The 14,387-nt window shown below is 37.4% G+C and overlaps 1 protein-coding gene across 3 annotated transcripts in view; it reads right to left on the minus strand.

Annotated features, from left to right (window-relative positions):
- Window positions 1-14,387, minus strand: part of rgs3b (regulator of G protein signaling 3b) — a 40,219-nt gene that overhangs the window by 11,623 nt on the left and 14,209 nt on the right. For all 3 annotated transcript variants that reach the window (XM_083527644.1, XM_083527643.1, XM_083527645.1), the window contains 10 exons: window positions 14,266-14,356; window positions 12,892-12,959; window positions 9,613-9,694; window positions 9,370-9,475; window positions 7,651-8,020; window positions 7,240-7,288; window positions 6,848-7,104; window positions 6,653-6,736; window positions 4,737-4,848; window positions 1,881-1,924 (listed from right to left, as the gene is read on the minus strand). In XM_083527644.1, coding sequence (XP_083383770.1) covers window positions 1,881-1,924; window positions 4,737-4,848; window positions 6,653-6,736; window positions 6,848-7,104; window positions 7,240-7,288; window positions 7,651-8,020; window positions 9,370-9,475; window positions 9,613-9,694; window positions 12,892-12,959; window positions 14,266-14,356 — 1,263 coding nt within the window. The remainder of the gene's footprint in view (window positions 1-1,880; window positions 1,925-4,736; window positions 4,849-6,652; window positions 6,737-6,847; window positions 7,105-7,239; window positions 7,289-7,650; window positions 8,021-9,369; window positions 9,476-9,612; window positions 9,695-12,891; window positions 12,960-14,265; window positions 14,357-14,387) is intronic.

The raw sequence follows: 14,387 nt of genomic DNA on the forward strand, positions 1-14,387 counted from the left end.
TTTTCAAATATTTCATTTAAATAACATTTTAGAACAGCAGAAATATTCACTTTATAACACCAGACAGAGACAGAACTAACACTGAATGCAGCACTGTTACACTAAGCACTCATATTGCGTCCTAAAACATGAACTGTAAAAACTGTCTTGGACATAATTATTATTTATATTTACTGATATTTAGCAGCTGGAACCAATAAGCATTAAAATCTCTCAAAGACATTTATTTACACTCAATACCAAATGTTTTTTTGTGTCTTCGCTAAATGAAATATATATTTTCATTTAAGGCATTTAGCAATGCCCTTATACAGAATAGCTTAAATTTATCTCATTCATAACAGCTATGGGTCAGGGAACCAACCCCAGCCACTTTCAGTGCCGGTCCCAAGCCCGGATAAATTGGGGAGAGTTGCGTTAGGAAGGGCATCCAGCGTAAAAACACGTGCCTAATCAAACGTGCGGAGGATCCTCTGTGGCGACCCCTAACGGGAGAAGCCAAAAGTAAGTTTTTTTATAACAGCTATGGGGTTCAGGGCCTTGCTTAGGTACCCAAGAATAGCAGCTTAATGTAGCTGTGTTTTGAACTCATGACCTTCAGATCCAATGACTAATGCCTTAACCACTAAACTACCACCTACAGTTACAATTTCTGTTTGACCATTTTTATAAAAAATATAAATAAATAAATATAAAATTAAAGGCAAAATTAAAACCTTGAACGCAACACACGATTATTCACAACATCCATTCTTTACTCAGATATGCAAAAATAAATAAACTCCACCACAGATCATTTTTAATCATTAAACATTCGTTTTACTGATGCGCCAAGTGTCAAATCAGCACCAAAATCCGCCATGATGCACACAATGAACGACAAACACACCGGCGCGTTTTGCGGCATTTGTTTCTCATAACGGCGAAACGAACTTTAATTACTCTTGTCTTTTTTGATCATATTGATAAGAGCAATACATCATTCAAATCTGTAAAGTGTCCACTTTTATTCGTATACTCTCAAAATAACAACAAAACGCTGTGCTCTGTCATCTCTCTTCACAGACACACAGATAAAACAACCTGAATCTCAGTAAATATTTACCTCACAGACATAATAATATATGTATAGAAAGCTTGAAAAGTCTACTTTTAAATAAACAAATTCATATTGAATACAAATATTCTCTGATTATGTAACCCCTATGAAAGTTAGAAGAGGTACAGTTTCTCCAGTATCACCAGTATCATCACCAGTATCATCATTAATCATCCATGTGGAAACTTAGCAAAGGTTCCATTTGGTGTCCTGATAATTGACGTAATTTAAAACATTCATAATTACTTTCAAACATTTACAAGAATATTTTGTCTTCATGCCCTATTTGGTTTCACGAATAATAAACATAGATTTGCGTAAAGAATCAATATGTTGATTAAAGTATAACACAATTTGAAAGAATTAATTTTTATTTAGAACAGTTAAAAACTGTGAGTTGACTTATGACAATCATGCGATTAATCGTGAGTAAATATTTTAATCGATTGACAGCCCTAATATTAATATGACATGAAGTCCAGTTACCAGTATGACACTAAAACAGGTAGTAGTAACGGCTAGTAACTTTTTACTTAAGTACATGTCAGAGCCCAAACTTCTTTACTTTAACTTGAGTAAAAAACTGGTCAGTACTTCAAATTTTACCCAATTATTTTGAAACATGAGTATCTGTACTTCTACTTAAGTGAAGGATGTATGTATTTTGCCATCTCTGCATTTAGTGCTTAATTTTAAAATATGGGAAAATACTGTAAAACCACAACCACATGCATTTACAAATTTTGACAGATGACAAGCAGGTGTTCTAATCCATTCTTACCTCTACTCTGTATGAGATATACAGGCGCAGCTTGTCTGCAGGAACTGCAAAGACAGAAATATGTACATTATAAATTGACTTCATGTTTAGACAAATGCACGGCTGGTTTTAAAGCCCATCATTCATTTTTCACCAAAACCCACATCAATGTAACAAAACCCCATTAGGCGTTGACATGCTCTGCCATAGAAAAGGGGCAATATATTCTGAATAAAGCGAGAGGCAGCAAGAGAAAGACAGAAATGCCTGCTGTGGCACGTCTTTTGGATATTTCTATCCATCATCAGGAAGATGAATAACACACACACACCCTCCCAGGCAGCCTGGGACTGACTCTACCGGAGACAAGGCTATTGTTTATGGCGGACACAGCAACAGAGTGCAAAGCAGCTCGGCGGCCAGTCTCAGGAAAATTCTCTTATTTCACACACACACACACACACACACACACACATAAACCCTGCCGCCTCCTTCCTGAGTGCTGCCGTGGCTCATATACACAATCACAAATAATCCAGGGTGGAGCTTGTTCACATCCCCTCTTATCTAAACAATCATTGCAGAGATGCTTCATACACTTTTACACACTTATACACACAGCTGTCTATTTCTCAATCCTGTAAACAAATAGCAGCTCAAACTATGGGTTATTTGTTTTAGCAGGCCAGTAAGTAAAGCTGTTTATATTATTGTAATTATTATTAGTAGTATTATTATTGTTGTTATATTATTTATTCTTTTATCACATTGTTAACAATTAATTCAGAAAAATTTACATTATTTTCATTTATCCTCAATCCCCAGAGACTATTGTCTCCTTTATTAAAGATCCCCATTTCCCTGGGGTATAAATATGCGGTTGCACACCTTTAAAATGCCTTGCATTACCATGACAATCTAACAAAGAGCTTTCAATTAAAAAAAGAGTCTTTGATATGCACAAATCTGGTGATAGGTTTAAAGCACACAATTAGCCTAAAAAACAAAAATAAAACTATACATTTATTACAACACTATTGTTCCTGAGAGTACTGAGCACCTCATAACATAGGAGTACTGAACATCACCAAATGCATAAAAGGGTTAAACACAGAATTCCTTTCATATAAAGAGCTAAACACACTCACTCACCTGTGTGTTACTGAGCTGCTACAAATCTGAACTGATCTGATCGATGTCTTCAGCACCACCCATATTATAACTATGTTATAACTGTAAGCATGCTGATTGACATCTACTTGACTGCAGCTGCTGTTTTGCACAACTTTTTGTGTTTACATTTTGTGTTTATTTACAGTTCACTCTTGCACCTTGTACTGTATAACACATCATACAGTAGGTTTACTGGTGGCTCTATTTTGTGTTTTGTGTATCTGTCCTACACTGTCTCGTGTTGACTATTTGCAGTGTTTTGAGTTGTGTCTTTTGTCTGCACTGTTTGCATTATTTTGCACACAATGCACTTTATGTGGTGAGGACAACTTACTTTAGTCCTTAGCTCTGTGTTCTGTTATGTACTGTAGCTCTATGTTGTGTAATGTAGCTCTATGTTGTGTGATGTAGCTCTATGTTGTGTGATGTAGCTCTATGTTGTGTGGTGTACCTCTATGTTGTGTGGTGTACCTCTATGTTGTGTAATGTAGCTCTATATTGTGTGATGTAGCTCTATGTTGTGTGATGTAGCTCTATGTTGTGTGATGTAGCTCTATGTTGTGTAATGTAGCTCTATGTTGTGTGATGTAGCTCTATGTTGTGTAATGTAGCTCTATGTTGTGTAATGTAGCTCTATGTTGTGTGATGTAGCTCTATGTTGTGTAATGTAGCTCTATGTCGTGTGATGTAGCTCTATGTTGTGTGATGTAGCTCTATGTTGTGTGATGTAGCTCTATGTTGTGTAATGTAGCTCTATGTTGTGATGTAGCTCTATGTTGTGTGATGTAGCTCTATGTTGTGTGCTGTAGCTTTATGTTTGTTTTATGTAGCACCAGGGTTCTGGAGAAATGTTGTCATTTTGACATTTGTTACTGTGTACTGCATCAGCTATATATGGTTGAAATGCCAATAAAAGCTTCTTGATTTCTTTTTCTTGAGCTCAATCAGTGATGCTTAACGGCTGCTGTTGTCTGGTTGGTGGTACAGAGGATCTTTTGGTTGGTGGCATCATATAGTATATTCTGTGTAGTATTTAATTCAATTACATTTTACTTGTCTGGCAATTTATACAATGTTAATTTGTCATAAAGCAGCTTTACATACATATACAGTATAGATTCAGTACATAAGCAGTACTAGGATATTTCAGCCCAAATCCTGATTACCTCTGCCAGGAGGTTCATTCAGAGAAATCAGCAATATGATTGTCCAAGCAAACACAAAAATCATTGTCTTAAAATGATCTTCGCATTTTCTAGATCTGAGCCCTACTGAAAACTTGTGCCCTGAACGAGAGTCAACATGCACACAAAAGTATCTGTTCCATGCAGGATGTAGTGCAAGAACTGCCATGTATTTCACTGCTTGTAAGGAATAGTAAAGCAGGGAAAATTACTTTTCTATTATTTCTCTTCTATTTCTTCTCTTTGTCTTCATCACTTCATCAATTTTACATTTATTTATTTCCATCTTTATTCTTCCTATTGTCCACCCTCTTTCTCCTTTGCTTGTATTTCCTAATAATATAATTTCTCCATAGTTTTCCAACTCATTCACCTCAAACGTTTGATGACATGTCTAGGGGAAAGGATATGATTCAATGACTTCCATAAGCTCACCGAAATGCATAAATCTAGCAGAATACTAAGAGTACCACAAAAAAATATATATTTCTTTGTGTGGTAAAAACGTGTGTATACATACCATCTTGCATTTGGATCTGATGAAGGTATAAAGGACTCTGAAGCACGTTGCATCTTCCAGGTTCGTCCTCTCTAGTCAGCAGCATTAGGTCAGTGTAGATGAACACCGTGATCTAAAGAGAGAGAGCATCAACAATCATTAAATTTGAAGATGCCATTTTTAGGATGCCAATATTGCATGGTCACTGGAGTCTTTTAAGTATAATTCGGATGACAAGAAATATGATAAGACAAGATATGATAGGTTTGTTTTCTGAAAATACTGTTGCAGACTCTCCACATTGACAATGCTTCATCGTCAATCTGTTTGATTCCCACAGAAAAGCCAGCTGGTTCAGTGTTTGTTTTGATCCCTACTTCAGCCTGGAGCAAGGCCAATCTAGTAAACTCCACAGCTGAATAATACACACGCACACACACACACACACACACACACACACACACACACACACACACACACACACACACACACACACACATACTCTATCTCTCTCTTTTACAAACCGAAATGTACTTGTGGGAGTCCACTAGGCGATTGTAAGATAGTGATGAACAGCTTCTTCTTATTAAACACACTAAACTTTACAAATGCTAAACTCCTCAGCATGTCTTCACAAGAGCTTCAAAAGGGAATAAAGGTCAGTTAACAGTGGACTCCTGGTGAGACAGCACCAGAAACGAACAAAAAACAAAGGCAGGATTGCTATAGATACACCATGGATCAGAGTGGCTATTGTGGCACAAAGAGATTTATCTTTTCTCAATATGACTCAAGCTGTGTTATCTAGAGGTCAGGCTATTCTCAAACCCAGAGTTTCTCAAAAGCTGCTGCCACAAGAAAACTCAAACCTAGGTGTCTCATGGCCCATGTCTCAATCTGATTAGACATAGCTGCTTATGAGACCAGTATTTTTGTACTATGTACCACGGAGTTTATATATATTATCCTTTTTAGAGAGGTAAGGAGCTGAGAAGTAATATTAAATAATGATATTTCTAGCTTGCAAGGCAGTGTCAACATTAAATGCACAAAATTTAGTGTCACACGACTTTTAATTTTTTATTGTAACGCAGTAAAAGGCATTAAAGAGTGAACAACATGCAGCAATTCAGCATACTATCCAGCAATTACTGTTTAAATGGTATTAAATGCAACTTTGTTCACTTGTGCTTGATACAGCAGGTGCTAACTGTTGCACACTTAAGAGCTAATGAATAACTAACCAGGGCTAACATGTTCCTGCTAAATTTCTAGACCAACAATATCCTAAATAACACACAAAAGACCTAAAACGAAGATTTGGGCCAGTTGTATTTTTCCTCAGCATTTTTTTGAAGGGAAAAGAAATCAGCATGGTGTGCATATATTTCTGATGTTCAGACATTATCCACATAATAATGCTTCTTTTCCTCTGCCAATATGTGCAATGTTTTACAACAGAAATGGTTCTGTTCATCATAGACACACTTTTTACATTAACACTTGGCAACCACAGAGCACATTTAAACTAACACTGGCAAACCCTGTAACTTTCCAGCTGTCTTTTCTGCTGCTATTCTTCCACTAAAAATGTACACAGACCAAACATGGGGTTTGATTTCTACCTTAATGGGCCTCTATTAGCACTTGCTTGCAATGATAATTCTATGAAGGTAAATAAAGCAATGATCATGCTGCCCCAAAATTGTGTAATATCTAGAAAGGCAAGCAAATGAAATCACTGCTGAAGGGTCTGGAGGTCTGGAATCCGTTTATAAAAGAAAAAGTACATTTGTAAGTGAAACGCAATTGTGATAGGTACTTTTAGAGTGCTGCTTAGTATTTTTAAACAAGCACCACAAAACAGAAACAACAGAAAAGGCCACTAGTCATATCATAGCCATTTAACCATTTCTGAGGAGCATTTTTGTCCTTACCTTAAGTGCCATTTTTGTGCTGTCATGAAGGATCATCTCTTCAGACAACAGCAGCGTTCTCTCCGGGCTGCATAGATCCAGTGGCTACAATACCAAAAATGGCAAATTACCAATCCATTTCAGAGCAGTCAACTCATTACATGCGATACATTATATACAGAACACATATTTGTGAATAAATACTTGGTCCTCTACCTGGACAAACACAGGGAAGATGAGGATCTTGGGAGCCAGGCTGACATAAGTGCCATAACTGGAGTGAGGAACATGTGACTGTACGAGCGTGCAGTTCTGGTAGTTGGCAAAGCTCTGTCTATATGAGGAGGGTGGAATTGTGGCCGTCTTGCTGTTCAGAGACCTGCGTAAGGTGGCTCGCGCTTTCACTTCAGTGTCCTGGAGGTAGGCTGTGCTCTGCTGAATGCCTCTCGAGGAGTGAGTCTGATAAATTCTCCCTGAACATAAACAGAGTTGATATGTATTATTTTACGGAGGGCTTTTCTGACATTTCTTTTTATTAACTTGTTTTATTTATTTATAAAAGCAACTACAAATATTCTATTGTTAAATAACCATAAACTATATCTTACCAAGTGTTCCCAGTGTTCCATCGGTGTCCGGATAAACAGGTTGTAATATCTAAGTACAAAAGAAACGCTTATTGATAAAGCAGTCTCATCTTACAAATGAGCTTCATTTAGTGATAATATGAAGATGGTAAACAGGTCCAGTAGGTAAGATTAAACTTTACATGTTGGACGCGATATACAGGTTAGGGTTGTGAATGTATAATGTTGAGAGATCTTAATTGAAACGAGATATCTAGAATATCTAAAAAGACTTGAAGCTCAGAGATCAGAGCTTAAGCCATGCAGAAAAGCAGCTTATGGTAAAAAAAAGCTATTCCTATCTATAGCATTAACAAGATTGTAAAACAAACTAAAAAACACTGTAGTGTTTTAGAATATGTGTATCACATCACGAGATGGATTAATCTTTACCTGGTTTCCCGGATTGACAGGGGACAAGATGATGTAATTGTCACCATTCGATGATGTCACACGAGTGCCCTTAAGGGTCTGTGTACGGGTTTTGTAGTCATTCTCTTCCCGTTTCCCTGTCCATGACCATCTTGGCTCCCTGGTTCCGTTTCCTGCACTCTCTGAGCTGTTTCCTTTCTTACGATGGTTTACTTTGTGGTTGGAGGGTCGGGAAAGAAGAGGTGGTGTCTTGTTTTGGGTCTTGGTGGCGGGAGATATAGTGTCAAAGCCAGGGGTTTTATATGAGGGCCTATGGATCAGGCCTTCATAGTAGGGCTTCATGACTGGCATTGTCCTCCAGACCACCACAGTGATCTCATTCCGGCAGTTTCTAAAGTGAGGAGAAAACATTTTATAGGATTGCAACAAAGAAATATACAATTTATTTCCAATTTCCACTGTTTGCTTTCATAGCCAGCATGTTCAGTGTTGCACTGCAAACTGTTTATATTGTAATTATAAAAATAGGTGACAAATGAAAGAGACATTACAGTGTCAAAGAGTTATATGACTTGACCAATCAGCTTTATCCTATGATCAATATTTTTGTCCTGAAAGCAGTGGATAACATTGTTATCCTGAGAGATAACAAATGTCTCAAACCTCAGAGAACGAGGGCTCAAGGAAGGGTTTGATATGGATGTATGATATTCTATGGCCTTCACACTTTCCGGAGTTTAACCAATTAAAATATATGGGGGATTCCCCAGCACTAGTTCTTGTGGAAGTGTTATAAAGCTGTATTATTTTTCCTGTCTGTACCTGTCTGTCTGTAACATCTTATGCTTACTTTCAAATATGGTGTAACTCCTGTTCTTTTGCCTTTTTACATTATACAATTTAACTTTCAGACATCAAATGCCAGTGCCAAACTATTAACTGTATTCCAGCAATTTCTTTAAAACATTTTTAATATATATGTATATGCAGCAGGGAAGGGATAGAAGAGAACTCTTATAATAAATTAACTGATGCTGTGAATTTAGACATCTGAACAGACTGGCTTACTATGCTTGCTATATCATTTTTACTATAAGCTTTCTTACGAGGCCAAAGAATTGTAAAAGAGAAATGCAGTATTTTATGTCACGAGTGATGTAAAATCAGAGTGAAGTTAATTTTTTTATTTAATATACCTGCATAAAGAAATAAGAACATGTTTTCAGCTTAGATGACAGTTGAACTTTTTGTTTTTGCCAAAAGAAATTTCTTAAACTAGAAGAAATCTTTGAAATCACAGTTTCTGAAACCTGACATTGAAATGTTTCTGATGTGTAATATGCATCACTTATTGTTAATGTTCGAAAAGTTAAATAAAAAATAAAGCTTTTCGGGGTCTTGTTGCTTGACTAGCAACTTTTGTCTAGCCAATTTAAGTTCAGCGAAACATAATGATATAATAATAATAATAATAATAATAATAATAATAATAATACAATCTATTTAATTTACTGCTGGCATTACAATAAAAACAAGGAAAATCTAAATAGATGAACTGCATTAGTTACTAAAGTTTATATAGTTCATTTTTAAAAGAAATTTCAAATATTCTTGTCATTTATTAGAAATGAAGCGCTTTGTAAAAGCATAAATATAGAAAACCAAAACCAATCTTCATGAGTAATATTTATATAATATTTATATCATCTATGTGATATTAATAATTCCAGAGTGACGGACCTGATGGCATGTGCCAGGTCCACACACTTCCAGTGCTCTACTGGTTGGCCATTCAGCTGAAGCACTGTGTCCAACTGCTGCAAACCAGCATGGTGAGCTGGCCCACCTTAAAGCATGACAAAGAACCAAACACTTTAGTTAAAACAATAAATTACACAATACAAAAAATATACACAATGTGTAAAAATGCATCTTTCATTTTTCTTTTGCATGAAGAACTTTCTAGAATGTGAAAGAACTGACCTGGGTCCACAGCCTGTACACGCACAGGGGAGTCTGAGCAGATAGTGAATCCAAAACCATCCTTTCCTCTTAAAATGGTAACCTGTATGAACATACATCAGCCAGCACAAAACTATCACACAGTGTGTGGGAAATGAATTAGTTCACTGCATGTGTTTAGTAAGGTCAAGCAATCATGGTCTGGATCAGATCCAATTTAGCTTAATGGAAATCCACGTACTCACTTACTCAAGACCTGAGTGTGGACCTAGTCTAAATATTTTGGCATTAATTACTGAGTAAAGTGTGACATTGTTCCAGGAAATGCACTATATGCAAGATTTCATAGAATGTGCATAAAAAGTCCTTTTTATATTTTTCCTGAAACGACAGGAAAAAAAAGGTCAAGCGAAACACACAGTAAAGAAGCTGTCCATGATGTGAGAAATACAGTATCCCAGCAGCAGTCAAGTTCAAATGTCACCAAACAGCCCTGGACTGTCTGAGATATTAAAATGTACATGTTGCTGGGAGATGTAGAGAGGCCTTCACTTTCAGTGGGAAGAAAGGGAAATGAGTTGCTTCTGAAAAGTGCCAGAGTTTGGATAAACAGTGGAGAGGGGGATATTTGGACAGGGCAGAGGTGAAATGCCAAAAGAAGTGGGTGCCAAACTAAATAGAGAAATGTGGAAAAAATGTTCTGCATGAATATGAAACTGGGTAGACAACAATTAAGTGGAAAAATAGGGGGTATAAACAAGAGTACCGGTACTATAACATTTTTAAAGCATTCCTTTCATTGTTTTTTTTTGTTGTTTTTTTTGCTTGCTCTGCGTCAGCTGGTTTAAGTACAGCACTGAAATAATGATCAGTTCTGGATCTTTGCTTTCCAGCAATACATTATGCTTTCTCTCTTTCATGTTTAAAGCACACACATGTAATTGCAGCTTCATCAATGAACAAGGACGTCTAAATCTAGCATTCAATATATTTCCCTTGTGCACTTTTACAAATTTAGGCAGCTCTCCTTCAATGTCTGGTATTCCCTAAAATCCAGTTTGACATGAGACAAAACACGAGCGATCTATAACTCATCAGTTAGTTAATGCTTACATTAAACGGACCATCCAAAAACAAAATCTCACAAATTATTCACTAAATAAATGACTATACATATAAACCATTTCCTATACAGTAATGACATAAAGCTCTCCAATATTCACCGTTCCCAATCCCACCACAAGAAATAATAAAACAAACAGCAACACCAACCTGAGGCAAGTTGCGTTCGATGCAGAACCTGCACAATCCATGAATGGTATGCATAGCTCCTGACCTACACCTGTGTGCACATGTATACAACTCCCCTATAGCTCTTCTGGCTTTTATGAAAGTCTGGATCACGGCATGCGACAGCACTGTTGCTTAGAGTGAGGTGCTAGTAAAACTCGGCATGCCCGCTCATGGGAACCGCTCTGTATAAAAGAATCACAGGAAGTAACCTTCCAACCCCCCAGGCCGTGTCCAGGCAGTATGGCTGCACTTGATAAGCCAACAGGTTTCCTGAACAGGCCGGTGCTGTAGTGGTTATACTCTCTCTCTCCCTCTCTCTGTCTGCCTCTTCTGCTAGTCCTGATTTCGTGTAAACACCAAACATCCATTATGACCATGGGGCATTAAAGACATGTTTGTTTAAGCTGGGCACATGTCAGCAAGGTGTTACAGCGGGACTTTCTCCTGTACGTGTCAAAAAACAAGTAGGGCAAAATCATGAGAGGATAAATATACACAGCAAAATATATGTGAAAACATGTGCGCTGACACAACAAAAAATCATAGTTCATTCTACAAAAGCGGTGAATAAGCGTCTTCATTAGATCCATTCTCCTCAAGATTTTATCAGCAAACTGCATTTTTATGAGTCTAATAAAACCCAGGAGACAGTTCCAGTGTGTAAAAGTCTCATTACAGTAAATAAGGAAGGAAAGCAATCTCTGATTATGACTGGCTTTTTGTCAGTTTCCAGATTTTTTAGGTAGGAAAACATGTATTTGCCAAGAACAAACCGAATGGCAAGAGCATGGAACTCAAAAGGAGATAAATCATAAACAACACATAGAGGCGGGCTTCCTATTACGAGCACTTTGTTAGCCTTTCCCGTTTCCCAGCTTTGTCTGAAGAGAAAAGCCCAATTGGAGAGCAAGGCCTGGGAAAAGCTGCACGCTAAAGTGGATGGGCGGGTTTGGAATCAGTGTGAGGGTGTAAAAGACAGAGACAGAAAGACACACAGAGAGAGAGAGAGAAAGAGAAAGAGAGAGAGAGAGAGAGAAAGAGAGAGAGAGAGAGAGAGAGAGAGAGAGAAAGAGAGAGAGAGAGAGAGAGAGAGAGAGAGAGAGAGAGAGAGAGAGAGAGAGAGAGAGCGAGCAAATGACAGGATCCCTGTGTGTGTGTGTGTGTGTGTGTGTGTGTGTGTGTGTGTGTGTGTGTGTGTGTGTGTGTGTGTGTGTGTGTGTGTGTTTAAGATGATGCTGAACAATGAAGAATACCAGATTGTGTATAACATCCACCATCACACCCCTCCCAATTCTTCTGCATTAACACACTACTGTTACAATATGCCATTAATGATATCCTATGTTGTTTTTCAATCACATGCATAAAAACACTGTGAAAACCTCATCATTAGCAATCCACATCGTAATCCTATGAAACAGACACAATTTACAGTAATAGAAATATGCAGGGTCTAAATATTTATATCACATGAAAGATATGCAGTTTGTATAATGTTTGAATGCTATTTTCCGTCACTAAGGAGCACCAAGTAGCATATAAACATATACACGTAAATAGATGTGAAACGCGGCGCACTTCCATACAGTCATAAAATGTATGAAAATGCACACATACCATACCTGAATAAAAAATATATAACAACTCTACAAGTTTTGTTTCTGTTTGTCTGTATTCTGTGTCCTCATTCAAATACTTTTTGCCTTTTATTAACTTTATACTATATCAGATATATACGAGTCCAGCCATAGATTTAAAGATGTACAATAAATCAAATTATATTCTAATTATAATTTTATAATCCAAATATTTGTCCTCTTTATTTAATCTGGCTTGGGGGATACAGTGAGACTGAAATACAATAACAAAGTGATAAAGTGCAATTAACTAATTGGCTCCTAAATTGACTGAATAAATTGTGATGAATTATTACCATCTCGTTTTTTTTCTTTTATTAATCATTACTTAACTACCTAATTAAAGGGTTGAAGGTAAAAGCTCACGTACAGTTAATGATTGCATGTCCTCTGGCGATGGAATATCAGGTCCAGCACCTTGGTTTGTCAAAGCAGCTTCTGAAACATACACAAGAGAATCCCATGAGTCCCAGGAGGAAATCGTGGCCTTCGAGAACATTGCTTTTAGGCTTCGAGGAATCCCGGAACACGGCTTCAGGCGGTCACACGTTGGTCAACAATGCCTGCGAGATGAAATGGAGTTAAAGACTGAGAGTGCCTTTATTCATCTCACAAGGAGCTTTAGCCAGTGAGAGAGAGAGAGAGAGAGAGAGAGAGAGAGAGAGAGAGAGAGAGAGAGAGAGAGAGAGATCAACTTCTCTCAATCCATTATCCCTATCCCAATCTACCAGCTACAAGCTCCCCCCACATCTCTCCCAGGAAACTGTCTTTTTAAGCCTTCTTCACTGAAGTTGCTTTCAGCTGGGGACACAATACAGCTGCCTTTCTCCCCTAAAGTCTGACCCAATGCCCTAACTCTCTCACTCACATTCTTTCCCTCTGTCTCTTTCTCTTTCTCTCTTTTTCTTTCTCAATCTTTTTCTCTAATTAAGTGTATCTTTTCTGATTTCACACAAGGCACACGTGTCTTCCGGCTCACTCCATCTCCTGATCTTGTACACACACACCACAATTCTCAGGGTTCTCCTTGCTCACTTTTAATAAGAGCATCTTCACAGTGTTTCACTTAAACACAAAAACAAGCCGTAACACCCACTTGAATTCGTCCCTTCGAATGAATGTCTCTACAGGAGGGCATAGAAAAAGGAGCTTTGAACCGACATGGACACTCAATTAAGTTTTTCAGTATTTTAAACACAAAAATGCTGCCTGTGTACAGCTGCACTGTTACTGAATAGCGCAGAGTGATTGCGCTCTGCTTGGACACATTAGCTCCTATACTAAGCTCAGCCTGGTAGTGTGAGAAAGGTGCAAGTATGCTGGCATTGTTTGAAGGAAAGGTTTTAATAAAAAAGGACTTTAAGGATGGCATTTCAGTGGAACACATTTAAAAATCTAAGCAGATCGAATACAATATAATGCGTAAGTTCAATATGCGTATTATGGACTGTTAGTCAGCATCTTGAAAGCGAAAAAATCAATAAAGCCATTTATATAACACCTACACAGGGTTTTCTTTTATTAATGAGAAAAATCCAGAAATTCTCAATACTTTGGACAATTTACAGTTACCATTTTAATTTTAAAACGTCATTAACTATATAATGATAAAGAAATAAAACCTAGTATAGGGCATGCATTAGAGATGCTGTTTTTCAGTACTAAAAGGCATTTCAATACTTTGCAGGCTAATATTAGATCATCTGTAGCAAAAAAAAGCTAAGAAATAATCATCTTAACTCACCATCAGACTGCTTGATGCGTCGTGCAGCTACTCGCAGATGTTTGTTTCTGCCCAACTCCTCACCCAGGAGATAATACCAACCCTTGATCTCCTGCAGATAATTAAAAAAGTGAGATCTTTCA

This window comes from Silurus aristotelis, assembly GCF_946808225.1.
Source record: "Silurus aristotelis genome assembly, chromosome: 23".
Taxonomy (NCBI): Eukaryota; Metazoa; Chordata; class Actinopteri; order Siluriformes; family Siluridae; genus Silurus; species Silurus aristotelis.